A 22401-nucleotide genomic window follows, 5' to 3' on the forward strand; every position below is an offset into this window, starting at 1 on the left:
TCAGCTAAGATTTTATTTGTGCCTTTTCTCTGTTCCCCTTCTTGCTCCCAAAAGGTTTTAAGATGACCTGCAATAACACATAACTTAGCAAGGTGAACATTTTAAAAATAGGTGAAGACAGGCAAAAGGGAAAGCATGTATAAATAGAATAGGGGTTCTTGACAGTGAAATTACTGAGATTTGGGGCTGGATGAGTCTTTGCTGTGGAGGGCCGTCCTGGGCATTGCAGGATATTTGTAGCCTTCCTGGCCTCTGGGTAGTAGGTACCAGCAGCACTCCTCTTCCGAGTTGTGGCAACTAAAAATAATTCCACACATTGCCATGTTATCCCTGGGAGGGGTAAGATTTAGCATGGGTTAAGGTGAAAATCTGGGTGGAGGTTAGCCCCCCAGGTGATTCATGAAGTCGATCTCTTTGACTGGAGGTGGGACATGCCATGCTTGCCAGAGATAGGCTTTGCCTGGGGAGTTCCAGGACCAAAGTAGGCAGATGTGACTAGTTATGTGGTTCACAAGGCCCCCTGATGAAAACAGACCATGACCTGCCTAAGCATAGCTAGGTCTCATACAGAGAATGGAAAAATTTTTCTCCAGGTGTCTCTCTTACTGGTAGGCTGGGATTTTGTCTGTTTTTATTCATTGCTGCTTTGCCCACTGCTATGCCCAGAGCACACGTTTAACTGGAACATAGCTGCTTGATAAATTTCTATAAAAAAGAGATGGTCTTGACAAGGAGGACACTGTGTAATAGAGGCCCTTCCTTACGTGTTTATAGAACAGTGGCAGGATTTATAAGGCTATTTCTTGCAGTGCCATTAAATAGAAGTATGCATTCTGGGTGGCATAATCTAAAATGAATGTCAGCAAAATCAATTAAACGGGCCCCAGTGCAGTGTGGTCCAGGATTACAGTTCTCTTGGTGGTCTGACTCCTTGTATTGTCAGATTTTTAGGATGCCATGAAGGGGTATTGATGCCATGGAAGGGGTGTTGCATATTTCTTCAGGCAGTGCAGAGAATGACACATGGTTATCTTTTCTATATTCTTTGAAGAGTATGGAACAGTGTCTGAGTAGTGCTACTAACAAGGCCCAGATAAACTAACTCGCTTTCTCAGGCAGTAGGCCACAGGAATGGGAGACTGGCGCTGAGCCTGTGATGATAATGACACTTGCCGTCAGTATTTTCGTTATTGAGTGCCTATGCAGGGCCTTCAAAGAACTTATGGAAAAATAGTATGGATTATGAAGAATTATGCATGGATTTCAGTTTCTTTTGCACCAAAATAAGCTTGTACTTTGCTTCTATTTCTCAGTGAACATTTTGTAGTCCCCTTTTACATGTACCAAGCCTATTTTCATGCATCATTTGTCTGCACCCTCACCACCTCTGTGGCCATACGTCAGAGAGAAGTAGTTTGCTCAGCTCATGGTACTGGGATTCTGTCCCTGACAACTCAGATACAGTCTGGGCTCTCTCCACTTACAGCTCTGCCCCATGCTGAAGACATGGCTGACAACACCCACCCAGTCAGTGGGTGATCATGCCCAGGACTTCTGAGCTCTAGCACTTAGGCATGAGCATTGCGGCCTGATACCAAGTGAAAGCCGTTTCCACCAAATTCTCACTTTAGTCCTCAACACTAAGAGAAACCACAACCTTGGTGAAATTGTAATCAGTTTAATTGGCTTGAAAACCATTTAAAATGAGGTACATGTGAGATATTTGCCTAGAAAACGAATGAGGTGATTTGTAGGTAGGACCATCAATAGCACAGCTAGCATCGATTGTGCACTGTGTGTCCGGCCCTGTCCGAAGGCTTTTACCTATTTCCACTCTTACAGTCCTCACAGCCACCTCAGGAGACAGCTTCTGTGGTTATCAACACTGTGTAGATGAGGAAGCAGGTTCTGGCATGGTTAAATATCTTCATTGGGAGACTTGAGTGTGGGGTCTAGTCTGAGCTCCTAACCACTGTGGAATTAGGATGAATCCAATAATGACTATTTAAGTATAGAAGCCTGTTCTCCCAAATTTTAAAATATTGATTCTAGGCTTCAGTGTAAAAGTAAATAAAATGCAGATTTGAAACATAGCAAAGCCATTTCAGGTTGCCAATTTGATTATTGGGTGGCGGGTTGGGGGAGAGGTAGTCTTTAAGATTACGAGCATAGTCTATGCAATTTTGAAATTATTTATGCATTTTCATATCTTTGGCTTCTTAGAATATTTAAAAGAAACAGAAAAACTAAACACTGTCTTCATAACCTACCAGCGGTCTCTCTCTTTTTATTACAAGAAGGACTTTACCAGTGAGTTCCTCATTATGTATGCAGATGACATTGGTGATCCCTTTGAACTAATGAACTTTGGCCTTAGGGCACATGCATTCTGGATGGGTCTTTAAAATGCATGTGCCTTCATCTTGGGAATGAAGGTGGAATACTGAAAAGAGGCATGGAGCTAAGAAAAGGTTGGATTGATAGACACCAGTGAATATGCTAGTGGGGTACAGTTAAAAGGTCGAATAATACATTATTGAGGACTCACCTTCAGAGGTATCCATGTACAAAAATTAGCATATCAGTTTGGTATAGAGAAGAGATTCTCTGAAAAAAAAATGCCATGTACTGTAAAGTAAGGGTCTTTTTGTTATCTAAAATGTTCTATTATATCAAAATACTAGAGACTCATTTTAGCATTTTACTTTGAGTAACACTTAATATAATTTTATTGTACTTTTTGAACAATAAAAGCCCTTTATGGCATGAATTCTATTTTTTTTCTTGTTATATATATATTTAGAGAGATTTTTGTTGTAGGGTGCTTACACTCACCAGAGAGACAGAGACAGAGAGAGAAAAAGCAAGAAATGACCCCCCAGGGGGATGGCCATGCTGCAATCCCTTCTCCTCCATTCTCCTCTCGGGATTTTAGGTACGCATGCACACATGCCTGGTCTGAGTTTAAGCTGCTGGGTCTGGGACTTGAACCACAGTCAACTGTGGGAGTCCAGCGACGTAACCATTATTCCGTCTGCTGGTCCCCTGTTACTACATTTTTAACTAAATATTAGAGATTTATAGTTCATTTTTTTTCCACTAATTTTTACATGGTGCTTTTATGCATTTGGCACTGCTCCAGGGATGGAACAGTGAACAAAACAAACCAGCATGTAACTTGATGTGACTTACATTTTAGTAGAGGAAGTCTGGCAAGAATCAGTACGAGAGATCTCGTAAGTCATTGTGGTGGTAGATTCTATGAGGGAAAATGAGCAAAGGGAACAGTGCCAGCTATGGTGGTGCAGCAGCAGTGTGACTCCACAGTGCTGATCCCGGGCTTGTGTCCTGACGTCTCTCTGTGCACACCGTGCATGTGCCTGTGCTCCTGACTGACGGAGGCTGGAGGTAGAATCTTGGTGTGAAGACCCTGTCGGGATAACTTCTCTTTCTCTGTGTCTCTAACTCTCTGTCTCTCTCATGGTAGAAATAAACTTTGAATAAAAAGAATAGGGAGTAAAGTAAGGGGCCTGCTATTTTCCCTTGACAGTTACACAGGGCCTCCCTGAAGGAGTGACATTTGAATGGAGACCTGGAGATTGGAGGAGGCACAGTGATTAGTATCTGGAGTGTTTCCCAGGTTGAGCAAGTGATCAATATAAGGCCCCGAGTAGGAAGAAGTTGTGGGCAGCTGAGGTTTGACAAGACTAAAGTAGATTATGTGCAGGAGTAGTAGGGGCTGGGATCAGGGAGGTGGAGGTCGAAGTGTTAGGGCCTGTAGGTTGCTGTCAAGACTTTGGGTTTTGTTCTGGGTGAAGGCGAAGTGGTAGAAAGACTCCAGCAGAGGAGCTGGGGTACCAGGTTGTATCGAAGGGCCACTGGCTGCTATGCTGAGACCAAGGAGGAAGCAGAGAGACCTGTTTGGGGGCTATTGCAAGAGAAGTCAGGGTATCAGGGACAGGGGTGGTGGTGGCAGCAGTGGTGAAGTGATTAGATTTCTGGATCTAGTTTGGAGGCTGAGCTAGAGGGCTTTCTGGTTGGTTATAGAGTGAGAAAGAGAAGAATAACTATAAGGTTTGTGATCTGAGTAACTACAAAACAGGAGTAGCTTTTTCCTGAAATTGGAAAACTCTATCTGTTCTTATAGTCAATGTTGATCTCTAGAAACTATGAATTAGAGAACTCATGTGATGGTGTATGAAAATGTGTGGAGAAGAGGTTGGAGAAAATTGTGAGTTAGGGAGACAGTCTGTGGTGTGGTGGGTAAGGCAATTGGATTCCACATGGCTGATGGCATGGTTCGAGTTTCGCACCTAGCAGCTTGAGAAGCACATTGGGCACATGTGTGTGCATGCTCAAGATCCTGAAAGGAAGAGAAATGGAGAACAAGAGATTGCAGCATGACCCTTCCCCATGGTGGGTGCCTCCTTACTTTCACTTTCTCTCTCCCTCTTTCTGGAGAGCACATGCATCCTCTGGCAAATTAAAAAAATAAAAAAAAGAACATTGTCAGTTAAGACTGAAAGGTCAGTGTTCCTGGACAGTTACAGAATGCTGTTTTAGAAATAGATGGTATTATTGGGGGATATAACCATAGAGAAAGAAACCCATGGGCTGTGTTTGGGGATAGTACTACTAGTAATGGGGAAGGCTGAGACAATAAAGAAAATTAGATTGAGCTCTATAAGTGATTTTCTTTCAATTTTCCTTTTAATTCATCTTCACAGATGATATAAGCCACCGTGTAATTATGGTGGAGTCTTCTATTTTTCTCAGTCTAATCATTTGTAAAATAGCAAAAATAGGTGGGCATAATAAATATAGGAAATACAGATAAAAAATTCTATTATGCGAATTGTGTATGATGAGCATTTTTATAGGACTGATCATTTTAGAAGCTTTCCCCCATATTTTCATCAGACTTAATCCTAGTTATACATCTTTTGTCTTAAGATGCTTTCATGTTTCCTCTGATGAGCTGCTAGCAAGAACATCTGTACATCACTCACATGTAGGTGGTGCGCTAGACCCCCGTCTGGCTTCTAAATTCAATAACATGCACTTGCACCCCTTAAAGCTGTCCTATGGCTCTTAGAACTATAGAAGATTGAGGAAATTAGTATAGGAGGTTTTAAACAAATCTAGTCCCCAGGAATTAATGTTTGTATTACTGAATGAAGCTAGGAAATGTGAGGGAACTTCAAAAAGTTAGTAGAAATATGGAATTAAAATAAGAATTTATTTTTGATGCAGACATTTTTGAAAATCCATGATGCACTGTTTTTTCATATATGAATTTTCTGGGATTTTTTTTTTTTTTTTGGAGAGCTTTTTTTTGCTTTAGGGCATGTGCACTCACCAGAGAGACAAAGAGAGACAGAGAGACAGAAAGCAAGAAATCAGCCCCTATGAGGGATGGCCACGCCGCAATCCCTGCTCCTCCATTCTCCTCTTGGGATCCAGGCACATGTGCCTGGCATGAGTTTAAGCCACCAGGTCCGAGACTCGAACCGTGGTTGACTACTTGGGAGTCCAGCAACATAGCCATTATACTAATTGCTGGTCCTCTTTTCTGGGAATTTTGAAGACTTAGATTTCTAAGGAATGTTTCAGTTTCATGTTATTTGTAGAGAGCAGAAAGCTAAATGACAAGGAAGTAGGATCCTGTTTTCTGGGAAAGGCTGGTCTGCTTAGTGGAGGGAATTAGAAGTGTTTGAAGTGAAACATGCCATGCCCAGACCTAAATGCCCTTGGAAGTTTCAAGGCAGCCTCTGTCTTTCATTAAAACTCCTTGTAGTATGAAGATTTGGGGAGGTTTTTTTTGAAGAAGAAGAAGTTGGAAAACATTACTTTGAAATCATTTAAAGGGCAATGTCCAAAGTGACATGGTTGATGTCTACCATTAGCTCTAGAGTGTGATGAAATGTTTTTAAAGGAATCATGAGTGTTCAAATCAGGACAAAATATGAAAAATAAATTGCAGAGCTGCAGTGGACCATTTTGAGAAGCTTTGACTAATTGTAGAAGGAATAGTAAAGCCACTGACAACACAGCAAATTTGGAAAAATGGTCTATTTAGAGAGAGCCCTGTTGGGAATGTGTTTTGGTATGAAGAAGGAAATGGGATCTTGGAACATTGTACTTTGCTTATAGGTTTTTCTACTCATATAATATATGAAACATTGGCAGCCCTCACAGTTCACTGCCTCAATTTTCCCAGATTTAAAATAATACTCCCCTCTTGGGGTTGGGATTGTGATTAAAAACCCTGGCTTATAGACTAATAGCTTGTAGTTCTGTATATATGTGATGAAATTGATTTTTTTCTTTTCTTTTTTTTTTTCTATACTGTCTCCTTGATTTCCTTCTCTTTCTTCTATGTTTGTTTCATATCTTTTATGGCTTCGTTATAAATGTGTAAGGAAATCGCATAATTCCTATTTAGGAATGATCTTTCCACTGAAGAGAAAGTGTGTTATTTGTGATAACACTATCTTCTCCAGAGTAATTAATGCTAATTCTGCAAGCTGAAAAATGGAACCTCGGGTGAAAAATAAGTAGGAGAAGCTGATGAACCTTAAACAATAAATATTTGTATTTTATGCACCTGTCACTAGTAATTAAGAGAAAATAACAAAGTGGAATGGTCCCTAACTCGCTCGATTGTGGTGAGAGGTGGCCACCTGTTCTTGGTGCACTCACTAACCGTCGGGAGCAGTCTGTAGAATACCTATGACACATTGCCACCTTGTGGTTGCACATTTTCCTTGTCATGTAAAAAGAGCACATTTTTAATGTTGCATCTACATGCTATAACCTTATTTTATATTTTTTCCCGTATTTATACTTCACCTCAATCACAAAAGACTTGAGACACTTTATAAGAACATGGAGATTACAGGATGGGAGACTATAAGAAAATATCCTTATTCTTAGAAGAGGCCAAAGTATTTAGATGTGATGATCCATCATGTCTCCAACTAACATTCACTGTGTCTATGTGTGTCGAGAGGGAGAAAGAGCAGAAAGTACTTACTGTGGCAAGAGGTTAAAATTTCACCATCGGTAGAGAGAATGTGGGTGCTCATCAGTGCTCTGTAACTGCCAATTATCTTCTGAAACTTTCCAAAGTAAAAAAAAAAAAAAATTAGTGGAAAAAAATGAAATAAGGATATAGAAAGAGGCAAAAATATTGTCAGTGACCTGATAGTAGTTAGACAGCTCATTGAGTTCTGCGTTTTCTAGTAGCTGAATGTGTTTAGGTTTCCCTGACTCCAATTCATTGTCTATGAGTCTTAAGGGTGGGGCCACAGATGGCATAGCAGTTACGTTGCTGGACTTCTACATGCCAACTGTGGTTTAGTCTCAGATTTGGTGGCTTGAAACTTACACCAGGCACGTGTGGGCACATGTCCAAGAGCCCAGGACGAGAATGGAAGTGAAGCCATTGCAGCGCGGTCATGCGGCCATCATCCCTTGGGGTGATTTTTCACTTTCCCTCTCAGTATCTCTGTCTCTCTCTTTCTCCAGGCTAGCACACATGACCTAAGGCAAAAACCTCTAAAATTTTTTTTTTTTTTAAAAGACTTAAAGGCAAAATATCTGAAGCTGGACAGAAATTCCTCTTAGGAGGCCCTCCTAAATTGGAGACTGTTATAATGAAAGCACCCTCAATAAATACCTTATTTGAAAGGGCTGTTTCTTTTCAAAGTAAAGTACACTCTGGGATCCCTTTCCCTTACTGATCTGGCTTTTTATCCCAGAGTGAAGAGACTGCTCATTCTTCAAGGGCCTCTCTTGAAAATACTGGCACTGAAATATAGCAAGTACTGACTGGCGATGAGTTTCAGAAGGTATTTACTGAGAAGTGCCTGAAATCAGCTGTTTTTTGTTACCAATGAATGCAATTGAGCTTGCAGGAAAGTTGAGTCTTGGCTGCCGATGAGGGCTGTTTTGTCTCCACTAACTTGGAAGGGGTTACTAATAGGCAGGGTCGAGTTTCTTTTTGTGCAATGATTTTGAACATGCTGCAGTGTGTAGAGAGACAAGTGGATGACCTATTCTCTGACTTTCTTCTTTCTGTAAATACATCCATGTTAGTGTAAATCCAAAAACAAAACAAAACAAAACAAAACAACACAAAAACACGGACAGGTGTAACAGCGTGACCACCACTTTTCACTTGCAGACAAAACAAATCTCAGTGAGATGTGCCTCAGAATGCCGGGTTTGGGGGCAACAGGTGGTGTGGAGGTCAAAGTTGCTGAATCCCACATGGCCGACTCTGAGTTTGAGTCCCAGACCTGGTGACTTGAAAAACACGCTGGGTGTGTTTGTGCATATGTGGCCAAAACCCAAGAGGAGAATGCCATTGTGGCCATCTCCTCTCAGGGGTGATTTCTTACTTTCCCTCTCTTTCTTACTCTCTTTCACTCTCTGTGTCTCTTGACAAGTTTATGTGCCCCATGGCAAAAATCTAAAAAAAAAAAAAAAAGCCTGGCTTTGTTTCTGTTACTTACCCCTTTTCTGTTTTAAAATTTGTACAAAGTTCTTTTTTGTGACAATTGTAACTTCTAAAACTATCTGAATATGTTTGTACTTTTTTATTCTTAATAACTATCTGGACATAAGTTCATGCATGTAAATATTTTTGTCCTTAATAACTATCTAGTCACATATACATTCCTAGGTATTTTATTGAAGGGAACATTTTAGAAAATATAACTCTATGTAAGTATAAAAGGTTTTCTTATAAAAGCAGAGCAGATTTTAAAATAAGTGTTGTGACACAAGGGATTCTTTTGTAGAAAGCTATCTCTTGAAGGGACTTGGCTTTCTGTGATTCTCGTGACAGGTTTTCTTTTGAAAAGCTATAAAGTGATGTAGGGATGTATTGATTTCCATTAAGAACTCTAGTGCTTAGAAATTCTGTCTTGTACGTATATTTGTGAACGATATGTGAATTTTCTTTTGTGATCAAATGAAGAAGTGATATATTGCTTCTCCATAAAGCCATATTTTGGGAGTGACCATGGCCCTCGGAAAGATAAATTTTATATGGTAACCCAGGACACACATACACAGTTACACATGGGTAACTGAATGAAACAATTCTTGAAATAGTACTTTCCTCTTCTTCAGCGAACTTACAATTCTATTACATTAGGAAATACTTGTCACAATTTGCTAAGCTTGATTTTATGACACACTAATGTGTTGTAACCTGTAGCTTGAAACGCACTGGGATTTTGAGATTTTGCAGCAAGCCAGACGCTTTCAGATGGAAGACACGTCAATAAAATCTTGACTTCTCTAAACAAGCCAAAGGAAAAACAGAATTAGGAAAAAGGGAGTTAGAGAAGGAAACAAGAGGAAGAATGTATGTTTTTCATTCTAGGTGATGTTGAGTGTCCCCTGCAAATGATGCCACTGTCCTTCTCTCTGCAGCTTGACCACATACTATCTCCTCCACCCATGCCGTTCCGGAAATGCAGCAACCCAGATGTGGCTTCTGGTCCTGGAAAACCACTGAAGTATAAAAGACAGCTGAGTGAGGATGGAAGACAGCTGCGGCGAGGGAGCCTGGGAGGGGCCCTGACCGGTGAGTCAGGGGTGATGCAGAGGAGAGCAAGAACTGCGTTTCTTGAGTCCCTGCATGGCCATAGGGCTCCATGTGTGAAAGTCAGCCTGGTTAGGGATGGGCCTGCCTCTCTGCAAACCTTTTGGTAAAATCCCATCAAACCTAGAAAGCAGTTAAATTAAGAATTTTTAAAGTAAACTGTACTGAAATATGATTTACATACAAGAAATGATCCCATTTTAAGCGCATATGGCTGGCTTTAGGCCGAGTGATACCCTAATGTACATGACTGACACACAAAATGTTCCGTATATCCTTCCTGGTTAGCTCCTCTCAGCCTCAGGTAATCATGCAGCTGCTTTCTATCACTATAGATTCATCTTCCTAAGAGTTTTATATTGATCGAGTTACATAGGACGTAGTCTTTTGTGTCTGACTTCTCTTGTTCAGTATGTTTTAATATTCACACATGTTGTATGTGTATAGTAGTGATACATATGTAACTTTATAAGAAATGGCCAGATGTTTCCAAAATTACATTATGGTACATTCTCACCAGCAGGGGATGAATGATCCAGTGTCACTGTAACCTCTTTAGCCTGCAATATTGCTAGTCTTCGTAATTTCAGCTTTTTTAGTGTAATTATATCACAGTGTGGTTTTCATTTGTATTTCTTTGATGACTATAAAGTAGAATATCTTGGGAACCAGCAGTTAGCGTAATGGCTATGTCGCTGGACTCCCACGTAGTCGACCGCGGTTCACGTCCCGGACCCGGTGGCTTAAAACTCACGCCGGGCACGTGTGCGTGCGTGCCCAGGATCCCGAGAGGAGAATGGAGGAGAAGGGATTGCGGCATGACCATCCCCCCTGGGGGGTGATTTCTCGCTTTCTGTCTCTATGTCTCTCTCTGTCTGTCTGGCGAGCGCACGCGCCCTATAGCAAAAATCTCTCCAGAAAAAAAAAAAAAAAGTAGAATATCTTCTTGTGCTCATTAAATATCTGCAGATCTTGTTTTGTGAAGTATATGGTCTAATCCTTTTACCCATTTTTAAATTGCATTGTTAAATTAATGTTAAACATTTTCAGATCCAGAAAACTCACAAGTCACTTATTGACTTGAAAAATAGCCAAATTGGGACCAGCAGTTAGCATAATGGCTATGTCGCTGGACTCCCACGTAGTCGACCACAGTTCAAGTCCTGGACCCAGTGGCTTAAACTCACGTCGGGTGCATGTGTGTGCGTGCCCAAGATCCCGAGAGGAGAATGGAGGAGAAGGGATTGCGGCATGGCCATCCCCCATGGGGGGGCGTGATTTCCTGCTTTCTGTCTCTCTGTCTCTGTCTGTCTGGCAAGCGCACACACCCTATAGTAAAAACTTCTCAAAAAAAAAAAAAAGAAGAAAAAGAAAAATAGCCAAATTAAGATAAGTTAGAGCACGGCCTTAAAAAGGAAAAAAAAAATCTTAAATTTTAAATTTCATGTTTTAAAAGGTACCTTTAAATTGCTAAAGGTTAAATACCCATTATGTCTTCTAAGTTCTTTTTCCTCTTAATATATTTTTATTTATGATAGAGTGCATGTACACATGCATACAAGATTAAGAGTCAGAAAGAGAAACAGCAGTTCTGCCTTGATCCTCTTCCTCCAATCCTTTAGCCCACCACAATCCTGGAACTCAAACTTCAGTCACCATGTGGCTTCCTGCTCCTTGGTCTGGTGTACTGTATCCTGAGCCACAGAGACTAAGCCTAAATATAAATTGGTTGAAGAAATTTACTTTTTAAACAAGTTTATTTCTGCCATGAGAGAGAGAGAGACAGACAGAAAGGGACAGAAAGTACTCCCCAGTAGATCCCTAATGCCACAATCCACCTGCACCTTAGTCAGCCCTGATCATGGGCCTGTGAGTGCCCAGTATGCAAAAGGAGGCCCTGGAACATGATCTTCTAGCATGCGTTCAATTGTGCTGCTCTTAGACCACGGTTTGGCCCACTTTATTGCTTTTGAAACCTGAAAACAATTTTTTTTCTACATATGACAATCTTGTCTACTAGTTTAAAAATGGTCTGGAAAATAAGTGTAATTATATTTTGAGGAAGAATTATGAATTTTGACATTTTTGAGATGAAGTTTCTGGGACCAGAAATGCTTCTGGCACAAGATCAGTAGTCTGAAACCTTGACGCAGTGTGGTATGCTGAGGGAGTGGGAGACTAAACTGACCTCTGGCCAGGAGGAAGAAATTCAGAAAATTCATGCACTTCACTGACTTTAAGGGAAATGTTTTCACTTGAGTTTTACGTCTGCTAATGCTTGTTAGAATATTTTGCTTCCCTTTTATAAATGTGGACTATTGGCTTTTTCAGGTGGGAGACCCTATAGATTATTTAGTCTTACCCTTATTCTTTAGGTGAGGAAATTATATCTTAAAGATGAAAAGACTCTAATTTATTAATTTCACTTAGAAAAATGTACTTACCTTGATAAACTTATTTTTGACATTAGGGGCAGCAGTTTTTCTCTCCATTTCTGCTTGAAGTATTATTTAAGGCCTTTAAATATTGCAAGAAAATGGCTCTTTATGCAGATATATAACCTGAAAAATTAAATTTTATTTTTCTCTTAAAAATATTAGCCAGACTTGATTTCCATTGCATAACCTTAAGAGCTCTAGAAATTCTATCCTTATACAATTAGGTTGCTATACAATTATTTTTGGTAATTGAATCTCTGGTTAGATAATTTTTAATTTGTTTAATAGTCCTTAGAGATGAGCTTTAAAAATCCATTGAACATCAGCCTGTTTTTGAAAACAGTTTTTAAAAAGTTGTATTAGATTATGAAAAAAACATTCTTAATTAGTCCTCTAGATAGCTTGGCCGAGGATTTAATGAAATAATAGATGCAAAGCACTTAGCCCTGTGATGGGCAGCTATTCGTCATGCTGCATAACTAATTGAATTTGGGGAGATTTCAAGTTGATGGAGAACCTTGTTGACTGAATTTCTACTTTATGACAGGCACTACGTTTGTGACGGGCTAGTGTCAAATGTTGGATCAGAGAGAAGACAGCATCACCTCTGATCTTTAAAAAAAACGTGGTTTCCGCTAGTTGTAGGTAACCATAAATAATCACATGTTCTCTGAACTTAGTGCACACCCTGCTCCTAAACTTAGATTCGATCTAACTGCTTTTGCCATTAGGAGCCTATGCCTGCTCTATTCTGTTACTAAAAACTACGTTTCCATTGCTTCACGTTGTTTTAATTCAAGGATCTTTTCTTTAGTGATATTCTATTTTCCTTGAAACATAGATTTTTATTAAGCCTCAGTACATAGTTTAAAAATTTTGCCAATGCCCTTGATGAGGTTCATTATATTTTTTTGGTCATTGAGAGGAAGATCTGTAGCCTATTTATTTATCCCTAAGAATAATAACAGCTAACATTGAAAGCTTACTATGGGGCAAGTGCCATTACATTTACTGACTAATTTAATTCTTATTCCATGTCTGTGTGTCTGAGGGAGGAATTCTTATACACATTTTATAGATGAGGACACTGAGGCCCAGGCAGGTTGAGGAACCCATGCAAGGTCATGGTGCTTAAAAAATAGCAGAGCCAGGAGTTGAACCCAGTTATTGCAGCTCCAGAGTCTGTGCTCCCTACTACTACACTGTTTGCTGCATAGTCGATACCCAGTATGTTTTTAGTAAACTGTAAAATCCAGCAGGATTAATTAAGAGTGAATCTTAGGAGGAGAATCTGGGCTGACTCAAACATGGGGTTGAATCAGTCCTGGTTCCTTAATCACAAAAGTAAATTAAAACTAGGCAATTAATACCTATTAAAAAATCTTAAAATCTACACATTTGTTAACCCAGCAATTTTGTTTCTCTGAATTCATCACAAGGAAAGAGTTGTGAATGTGCAGAGAATTAACTCTAGTTATACTTAGAGCAGAACTATTTATAATAATTAAAATTGTGTATTATCTAAGTAGTTAGCAAAAGAATATTGATTAAACATATGGTATACACATAAAATGGGAAAGCATCATAAACATTACAAATCATGCCATAAAAATATGTTTTAACATTAGATGATGCTTACAATGTATTTTTAACATGAACTCTAATGTCGAATGATCTTAGTATCTCATGCTTCTTAGGACTTTCTATAATTGTAATGAAATAATTGTTTATTTAAGGAGAGGGAGGGAAACAGTTACCATATGCTAAGGCCTTTCCTCAAACTGAGGTGGAGGAGCCCTCCTTTGGAAACAGGCTTATGAAGGATGCTGTGGCCTTTTTATACCTTGGTTCAATCCATGACAGTTTTGTTCTGAGCTTTTTGTTCCTGTTGTTGTTGCATTCAGTGGTATGTAAGTGAGAACATAACCACAAAAATGTCAGTAGCAAACAATAAAAGTACTTCTTCTTTGTTTCCGTGACTGATGGGCTAGTTAAGCTCTGTGAGGCTTGGATTCAGGAGACGGTTTCGGTCCAGATCTGTGCAATATGTCTGTCATCTTCCTTAGAACAGAGACTACCTGAAGTATTACCTTCTGGTAAAGGCAGGAGCATGAGAATACTTGTCAACCTACATAGGAATATTTCAAACCTCTGTGAGTGTCAGGTCTGCTAACTTCCTGTTGACCACGTGGTCAAGCCCAAGTTGAGAGGTGGAAGCACACTCCATGCACTTTGACCCTTTGGCAAGGCTGCAGATATATAATACTACTAGAGGGAAGATAGGAATAGTCTCTCATAATAAGTTTCTCTCTGTCTTTTTTGAAAATAGAAAAAAGGGGGCCAGCAGGTGGTGTAGTGGTTAAGGTGCTGGACTCCCTCCTGGCTGACCATAGTTTGAGTCCTGGACCTGGCATCTTGAGACTCACACTGGGTGTGCATATGTATGTGCCCAAAATCCACAGGGAGAATGGAGGAGAAGGGATTGCAGCATGGCATTATCCCCTTAGGGGTGATTTCTCACTTTCCTTCTTATTGCCTCTGTCTCTCTGGTGAGTTCATGTGCCCTATGGTAAATGCCTTTAAAAATATTTTTTTTGCCATAAAAATAAATTTATTTTTAATCATAAAAGTAATATGTGTTCAATTAAAAAGTACACTATTAAAAAGGGGAAAAAACCAGTACCAGTAGGTGGTTATTTGTTGACAATAACTTGTCTTCCATGTAGTCAACCATGGTTCAAGTCCCAGACCCGGCAGCTTAAAACTCATGCTGGGCACATGTGCTTGTGTGCTCAAAATCCTGAGAGGAGAATAAAGGAGAAGGAACTGTCATGTAACCATTCCCCCACTTGGGGTTTGGGGGGTGATTTCTCACTTTCTGTCTTTCTGTTTCTCTCTCTCTGTCTGGCATGGGCACATGCCTTGTAGCAGAAATCTCTCTTAAAAAACAAAAAAGGAAAAGAAAGAAAGAAGGAAAGAAAGAAAAAACCCAAATCCCTGTAATTCTATGCCTAGTTATCCATGATTGAAATTTTGACTTTTTCCTCTGACTCAAGTTTTGAATCACTAAGGATATTAGATTAAAGAAGGCAAAACAAAACGAAACTAAAACACTGCCTTTTCTGTAGGGCTGACATGAAAACAATAGATCCAAAGCTCACTCTGCCCAGCACTGCCTGGATTTTTTTTCTTTTTTTAATTTATATATATATTTTTTGAGGCTAATGGTGTTTTCTGTCTTCATGGCCCATAGCTTGCTTAATAGGTACCTAGAAGCATCGAACAAACATTGACTGAGCGTCAGAGCCTCCTGATGAGGAAGAGGAACATTATTCTAATCATTATACAGACCCTTAAGTCTGGCATAGATGTGTGGTAATATGCTTGACAGCTCACAGTGAGGAATCTGCGGAATGAGGGCCACAACCTCTGCATTTTGAATCCAGGCTTCTTGATATGCAAACAAAATGCCCTGAGTCCTTGTCTGGCACTCCACAGCCATGATGTATGTTGTAGCCTTAGTAGTCAGGAAGTGAAGGCTCCTTTTCCTCATGAAAAGAGTCGTATTTTTTAAAAGGTATTTAGGTTGTTTGCAGTGTAACAGGTAGAGGCATCTATGTGTGTGTATAACACATACATAAGAAGAAATCAGTTTGGTGGACAAAACAAACTAGAATTTCTAAAACAATTAGAAGCCCGGTGTTCTATCTTGAGGGAAAATAGAGGTTTTTCTGTCTTAAGCTATAGAGATCAATTTAGAATAACATCCAAAAATTAAGAAAATTTATTTCTGAGTGAATTTTACTTGAAAGAGGGAAGGAGAAAACAATTTAATCTCCGAAAGCCTACTTCCTTTTAACATTAACCTGGAGGCCTTTGTGTTTGAGTGTTGTGTTGTGGCTAACAGGGTCCTCATCATAAAGACCTCCATAGCCAGTGGGTAAGTCTGAAAGAATTGAGATTAAAGCTAATTTGCATAAAAGATAGCTATTTTATCATTAGCCATGCTGTTTAGTACATATGACATCTAAATACAATGTACCCTCTCCTGTTGTCTAGATTTCTTCAATTTTGTAGTACCATCAGAAAATGCCTATATAAAGTGCTGTGTGTTAGGATAATGCTTCTTGCTTTATGACGGGCAAATCAATATCATTGACAACATATTAGTAGTTTGTTTCTTGTTCATGTAACTGTACAAAAAACATGTTTTAGTTAATAGGCAGCTCTCTTCCTATGGTGGTTCGAGGACCCACATTCCTTTTATCTTGTGGGAAAATCCCTTCTGAGTTTTTTTTTTTTTTCTTTTGGGGGGGGTATTCCATAGGCCATGTGCCAGAGAGACAGAGAGAAAATGAGAAATCACCTTTAAGCAAAGTTCCTTAGCATTTCTTTGATTTAAGTTAAAACTGGTTTTCTTAATAGTACCAAGTGAACTTACCATTGAAAGTAGTTAGATTATTTAAGAAATTGTGTGATCAATACAATGTGGGTGGGAAAGAAATGGAAGACAATTGTAGACACCAGAGATAGTGTGAGAAGAAGGTAGGAAAGGACAGAGGGTCAGAAAAGAGGGAAAAAATAAATTCTAGGAACTAGAAATGGAAAATTTTTGATAATAATATGCACGATTAAGTCACTAGGCAGTATATTCTGGATGGGAAATCACATTTTGTATGCTATTAATTAAGATCTTTAGTAATTCAATAAAATGTGGGGGGAAAACAGTATAGAAAGCAAACATAGATAGACACCAGAGACAGTGTGGGAGGAGAGTGGGAGATGGCAGAGGGTAAGAGACAGGGAATCAAGGATGGAGGAGAAAAAGCAAAACATACAGGAAACAAGAAATGGAAAATTATTTGTTGACAATAACATGTATGTTGATGTGCTTGATTGAGACAATATATTGTGTACTCTGGATGGGAAAATCTCATTTTGTATGCTGTAATGATGTACAGTGAATGAATGTAAATAAATAAATTTAAATTAAAAAAGAAATCACCCTCGGGGTAGGGGAAGATGGCCACACTGCGATCCCTTCTCCTCCTTTATCCTTTCAGGATTTTGAGTACACACACTTGGCATGATTCTCAAACCACTGCTAGGTCTGGGACTTGAACTGTAGTCAGCCATGTGGGAGTCCAGCGCATTAACCACTCTGCCACCTGCTGGCTCTTCTCTTTTTTCTTCAGTGTAGAAGAGACACACTCATTTCTATTCACTTTCTTTTTGGAAGAGCCAGTCACGTTGGCACAGATGAATATAAGGCTGGTGTTGGTGTGTGTGTGTGTTGGTGTGTGTGTGGGGGCGGTGCTAGGGCATTGGTCCTGCTGGGCCACCACCTCACAGCCCAGCTACAAAAGAGGCACAGGAGGCATGGAAAACTGGAGTAGGGTAGATTTTAATAAAGTCATCGAGTGTGATTAGTTCTGTTTTGAGTCCAAGTTTAAAATGTGTATGAGACCTGCTAGCTACGTGTACTGGATAGGACCGTGAAGTCACAGACGCAGAGAAGCATTATTTTGGGAAGGGGAATATAAATTGGCTCCATCCTAGAAATTAAGTGAGATGAGGACAGGCAAGTGTCATAGACTTGACAGCATAGTCGCTGGGTAACCTCGCGGAGAGTAGCCAAGTGAGACAGAAGCCAGAGTGGAGTGGGCTAGGAGAAAAGAGTGATGACAGGATTAGGGATAGCTTATGTGTTGATAGACAAGGATATAAGTAGCTCATTTGAGAAGAGGGGGAAATAGATGCAAAAGTAGGTAATTTAGGTACATCTATACAACTCAGAGATAAAAAAAGGAGTGAACTATTGATACAACAATCTGGGTGAATCATCAGCGAATTATGTTGAGTGAAAAAAAGTCCATGCCACGAGGTTACAGATAATGTAATTCTATTTGCATATAACATTTCAAAATGACTAAATTATAGAAATAGGTAACTAATCAGTAGTTGCTAGGGCTTACTTAAGGAGGCGAAGCTTGGGGGGAAATAGGTATGGCTATGAAAGGACAGCATGAGGGTTCTTGGTGGTGAGGGTCATGTTTTGTATCTTGAATGTTTCCATGTCAGTGCCCTGTCTGTGATATTGTACTACCATTTTTCTAGATGTTACCATTGAAAGAAACTGTATAAAGAAGAGTACCTGAGATCTTTGTGTATTATTTTTTATTACGGCATGTATATCTACAATTATCACATAATGAGTTTGTTTGTTTATTTATTTTCAAGGAAGAGATTTTTGCTATAGGATGCATGTACTGGCCAGAGAGAGAGCCAGAAAGTGAGAAATCATCCCTTAGAGGGGATGGAAGTGCCACAGTCCCTTCTCCTCCATTCTTCTCTTGGTCTCTTGGGGACACACATGTGCCTGGTGTGAATTTTAAGACATTAGATTTGGGACTCAAACTGCAGTTGACCGCATGGGAGTCCAGTGATGTAACCATTATGCCATCTGCTGGTCCCAGGAAGTTTAATTTTGAAAATGTTACCTTTCTCTATCACTAATAAAATAAATTTTTCCTTTTGTTTTGTTTTTAAAGCAAGGAGTTCAGTAAATGTCTCAATGCATTGTGGCAGACCTGCTTTTGAGGGTCAGGAGAGTTATATGGGAGTTGGGGATGGAGGGCCGTATGGAAGAAAGGGTAGAAAGGAGAGGATTGTTTCCATGTCAGTGCCCTGTCTGTGAAATTGTACTACCATTTTTACTGCAGCAGCAAAGGGATCCGAGTACCACATGGTCAACTGAAATTTAATTTCTGGTCTTGGTGGCTTGAAAAACGTGCTGGGCATGCACACATACACACGTGGGCCCTAGTCCCAACCCTGATAGGGTCTGGAAATAGAGGAAGAAGAATTGCAGCATGACCATGCCCCATTGGGAGTTGATTTCTCTCTCTCTGGTGCATGCACCCTTTGGCAATAATTAAAAAAAAGAATGTGGGAAGCTGGGTAGCAGATAGTGTAATGGTTGAGGTACCGTACTCCCACGTGGCTAACCATGGTTTGAGTCCTGGACCTGGCGGCTTGGGGATCAGAACAATGTGTATGTGTGCCAAAATGCCGGGAGAAATATGGAGGATTGCGATGTAGGTTCTCACTTTCCACCACACTGTCTCTCCCTTTGTCTTTCTCTGGTGAGGACACACACCCTATGGCAAAACCAAAACCAAAATAAATCATAAAGAAAAAAAAAAAGGCGAACTATATGAGGGAGCCTCAAAAAGTTCATGAACATGTGGGAACCAGCAGTTAGCGTAATGGCTATGTCGCTGGACTCCCACGTAATCGACTGCAGTTTGCGTCCCGGACCTGGTGACTTAAAACTCATGCCGGGCGCGTGTGCGTGCGTGCCCAAGATCCGGAGAGGAGAATGGAGGAGAAGGGATTGTGGCGTGACCATCCCCCCTGGGGGGTGATTTCTCACTTTCTGTCTCTGTGTCTCTGTCTGCCTGGCAAGCGCACATGCCCTATGGCGAAAAAACCTCTCCAAAAAAAAAGTTCATGAACGTGCAGTTTATGAAAAACTACGTGTGGACTTCAAGGTGTTTTTGCATCAAAATAAATTTGTACTTTAATTCCATTTTTCTATGAACTTTTGAAGTTTCCACAAAAATGTAAGATTTCTTGGAAGCACTGACAGCCCATTTAAGACCTGAGTTTGTGAGCTGAAAATGAAAGCTGCCTCCACGTTTGAGGAAAAGTTTAAAGCGCCAAGGGAATTCATTTACTGGGACTATTGGTTTTCCCAGAGCATAGCAGACAGAGCTCTTGAGGGTCCCTCAGGAGGCTGGAACTGAGCAGTAGAGTGACAAGAGGACCTGTCGATGCCCAGGGCGTGAATTCTCAAGGATCAAGCCAAAGCCAGTGGGAGCTTGGAAGAAGGATTGAAAGCTGGGACTTGGAGGTGTGGTGGGTTAGGGAGTGAGTAGCGGATGGGCTTAGTGTGACTTAATGGCCCTTGAAGGATGATGAAACATTAACAGTTTGACGTTGGGCACATCTTGAAAGAGACCTTTAAGGACAAAGGTCTTCATAGCTCTCACAGAGTGGCGCTTAGGAGACTTTTGACTCAAGTTCTTGGCCTTTCGTCATTGGGGGGAAAAGGCTCCTCCGTACCCCCCAAAAAATCCAGATCCACAAATATTTCTCACTTGATGTTTTACTGACTTAAAAGCATCCTACTTCTATCTATTTTGCTATTTCTGAATGCCTATCAAATCTCAATGCCAAGGGCATAGAGCCAAAGGCTAGGATTCTTTGAACTTGGTGTAGAACTCAGTTTTAGAACTTATAAAGTCGGATAGTTTATCAACAACAGTTCACAAAGCCGGAGGACGTCTCTACCTATTTTTCTGAGTTTCAAGCAATAAAGAGGCAATTCCATTAGCAGCTTCCTCTTGGTGAGAGTACGTGATTTTAAGAAGCCTTTAAAACTATTTCTTGTCTTCACAGTTCCTATGTCAGTTTAGATCCTGGATACTTTATTACTCTAGGTGTTCTAAATTGAAGGTGAACATTTTGGTGCATTTTTGAAAGTGTCTGCAGTTTCTCCTTGTCAGAGTAGGCGGCTCTCAGGAGGCCTGGATTTAATGGGACACGCAGCTGTCAGCTAGCTCCTTTGGCAGATGCTGCCTCCCAGTGGCTCTCTGTCAGGGAGCCTTCTGCTGTAGCTCATCTCCCGTGCAGATGGCCCACGGATGAGTCATTGCTCCCTCTAACGTGCTCACGCCGTGCTTCCCAGGCCCTGGGTCACTTGCTGCCAAGGAACTGCCAAGCGGCCACTACCTTCTTCAGAGCCAGTTGCAGAGTCCTCTGGGAAACCCAGATCTCTCCTTCAGGCATTTTGCACCAGTGAAACCTTCCCAGGAGGTGACAAGTCAAACGTGATGGGAGAATCCATTAAGGAAAGAGACTAAATGAGGACTTTAACATCAAGTGCATTTTTCTTATACTGAGAGTCATATGAGAGACGAAGCTCTTTGCTTTGATGTGTACATGAGCTCCAGAGAGTGCCGGAAGCCGCCCTAGCTCAGCAAAACTGGCTCTTCAGAAAGACGTTGTATAATTCTGTACCTAATAGGGTTTGAAGGCCTTAAAACCTGGTCCTGAGTGTTAATTAAGAAGATGTTTTCCAAAGAAGGTCCAGTGTCTCTTACATTTCTTGAAGCAGCTTCTGGGGGCAAAAGGTACCAAGGACCTCAAATGATGATTTCTATAAGATTTCAAGATTGCAAGGGCAGGAAAATATTCAGACACAGCTAACATATCAACACCTACAAAAGAAGTTGGCCTCCTTCTTTTATTTATTTATTTTTAAAGTTATTGTCTGTTTTTCTTTCATGAGTCAGAAATAGAGAGCCAGAGAGATAAATACCCTCAATAGGATCTAGCCAGGCCGGGATCTTCCCACACCAAATTCCTAGCCATCCAGGATCACAGACATGTTATTAGGCACCTGGCATGTTCAGGTCAGCCCAGGGTCTAAAACCTGCTCTTCCATGTGGCTTCAGCATTTCACAGTGGTTCCCTACCACCTGCACCACCACAGCTAGGCCTAAGTTGACCTTCTTTTTTTATTTGGAGAGGTTTTCACCATAGGGCATGTGTGCTTGCCAGACAGACAGAGAGAGACATAGAGACAGAAAGCGAGAAATCACCCCCCAGGGGGGATGGCCACACCGCAATCCCTTCTCCTCCATTCTCCTCTCGGGATCTTGGGCACGCATGCACACGCGCCCAGCGTGAGTTTTAAGCCACTGAGTCCGGGACATGAACCGTGGTCGACTACATGGGAGTCCAGCGACATAGCCATTACGCTAACTGCTGGTTCCCTAAGTTGACCTTCTTGACCTTCATGTGGGAATGTTGGATGTGGCAAAGCAGATGTAACAGATGACATTCTTAAAGTATACCAAAGAAGAGAATGTCTAGTTTAAAGTTTCTGCTGGCATGATTTTAAAAGTATTCATGACTAAACGTTTTTCTGTATTTCTGTGGGGAGACTCTGTATATCGGTTAGGCTAATGAAAACATTTATCAGAAATGAACCAAAAATGTATAGTATGTTAGAATTCATAAAGCATGAGTGTTTCTTACCTCTACCTCTTGTTCAGTTCTTGTGTTCTGCTGTGATTTTTATCAGTAATGGACTTGGTTCCCTCCTGAGAAAAGAATCCAAAATCCAAATTTTATTTTTATATATAAAATTCAAGTTTGTTCTCAGAAGTTCCCTGTAAAATTGGAAGTTGATTTATTTTTATTTTTTAAAAAAGTTTTGCAGTAGGGTATGTCAGAGACAGAAGGAAAGTGGAACAGCCCCCCAAACTCCTGCCC

At 40.5% G+C, this 22401-nt stretch overlaps 1 protein-coding gene and 1 long non-coding RNA gene across 2 annotated transcripts in view; one reads left to right on the top strand and one right to left on the bottom strand.

The window, feature by feature from the left end:
* The window catches only part of LOC102474987 (microtubule-associated serine/threonine-protein kinase 4-like), a gene marked incomplete at its 5' end in the record, with an annotated part of 327526 nt that overhangs the window by 179555 nt on the left and 125570 nt on the right, over positions 1–22401 (top strand). The window contains one exon of the mRNA XM_006170934.1: positions 9448–9601. Coding sequence (XP_006170996.1) covers positions 9448–9601 — 154 coding nt within the window. The remainder of the gene's footprint in view (positions 1–9447; positions 9602–22401) is intronic.
* On the bottom strand, positions 158–7115 carry LOC102472583 (uncharacterized). Its single transcript, XR_337711.1, has 3 exons — positions 7037–7115; positions 2549–2607; positions 158–297 (listed from the first exon to the last, which is right to left on the bottom strand). It is a non-coding gene; the product is annotated as an uncharacterized LOC102472583 (long non-coding RNA).

The sequence above is a fragment of the Tupaia chinensis genome, unplaced genomic scaffold, assembly GCF_000334495.1.
Source record: "Tupaia chinensis unplaced genomic scaffold, TupChi_1.0 Scaffold149178_1, whole genome shotgun sequence".
NCBI lineage: Eukaryota > Metazoa > Chordata > Mammalia > Scandentia > Tupaiidae > Tupaia > Tupaia belangeri.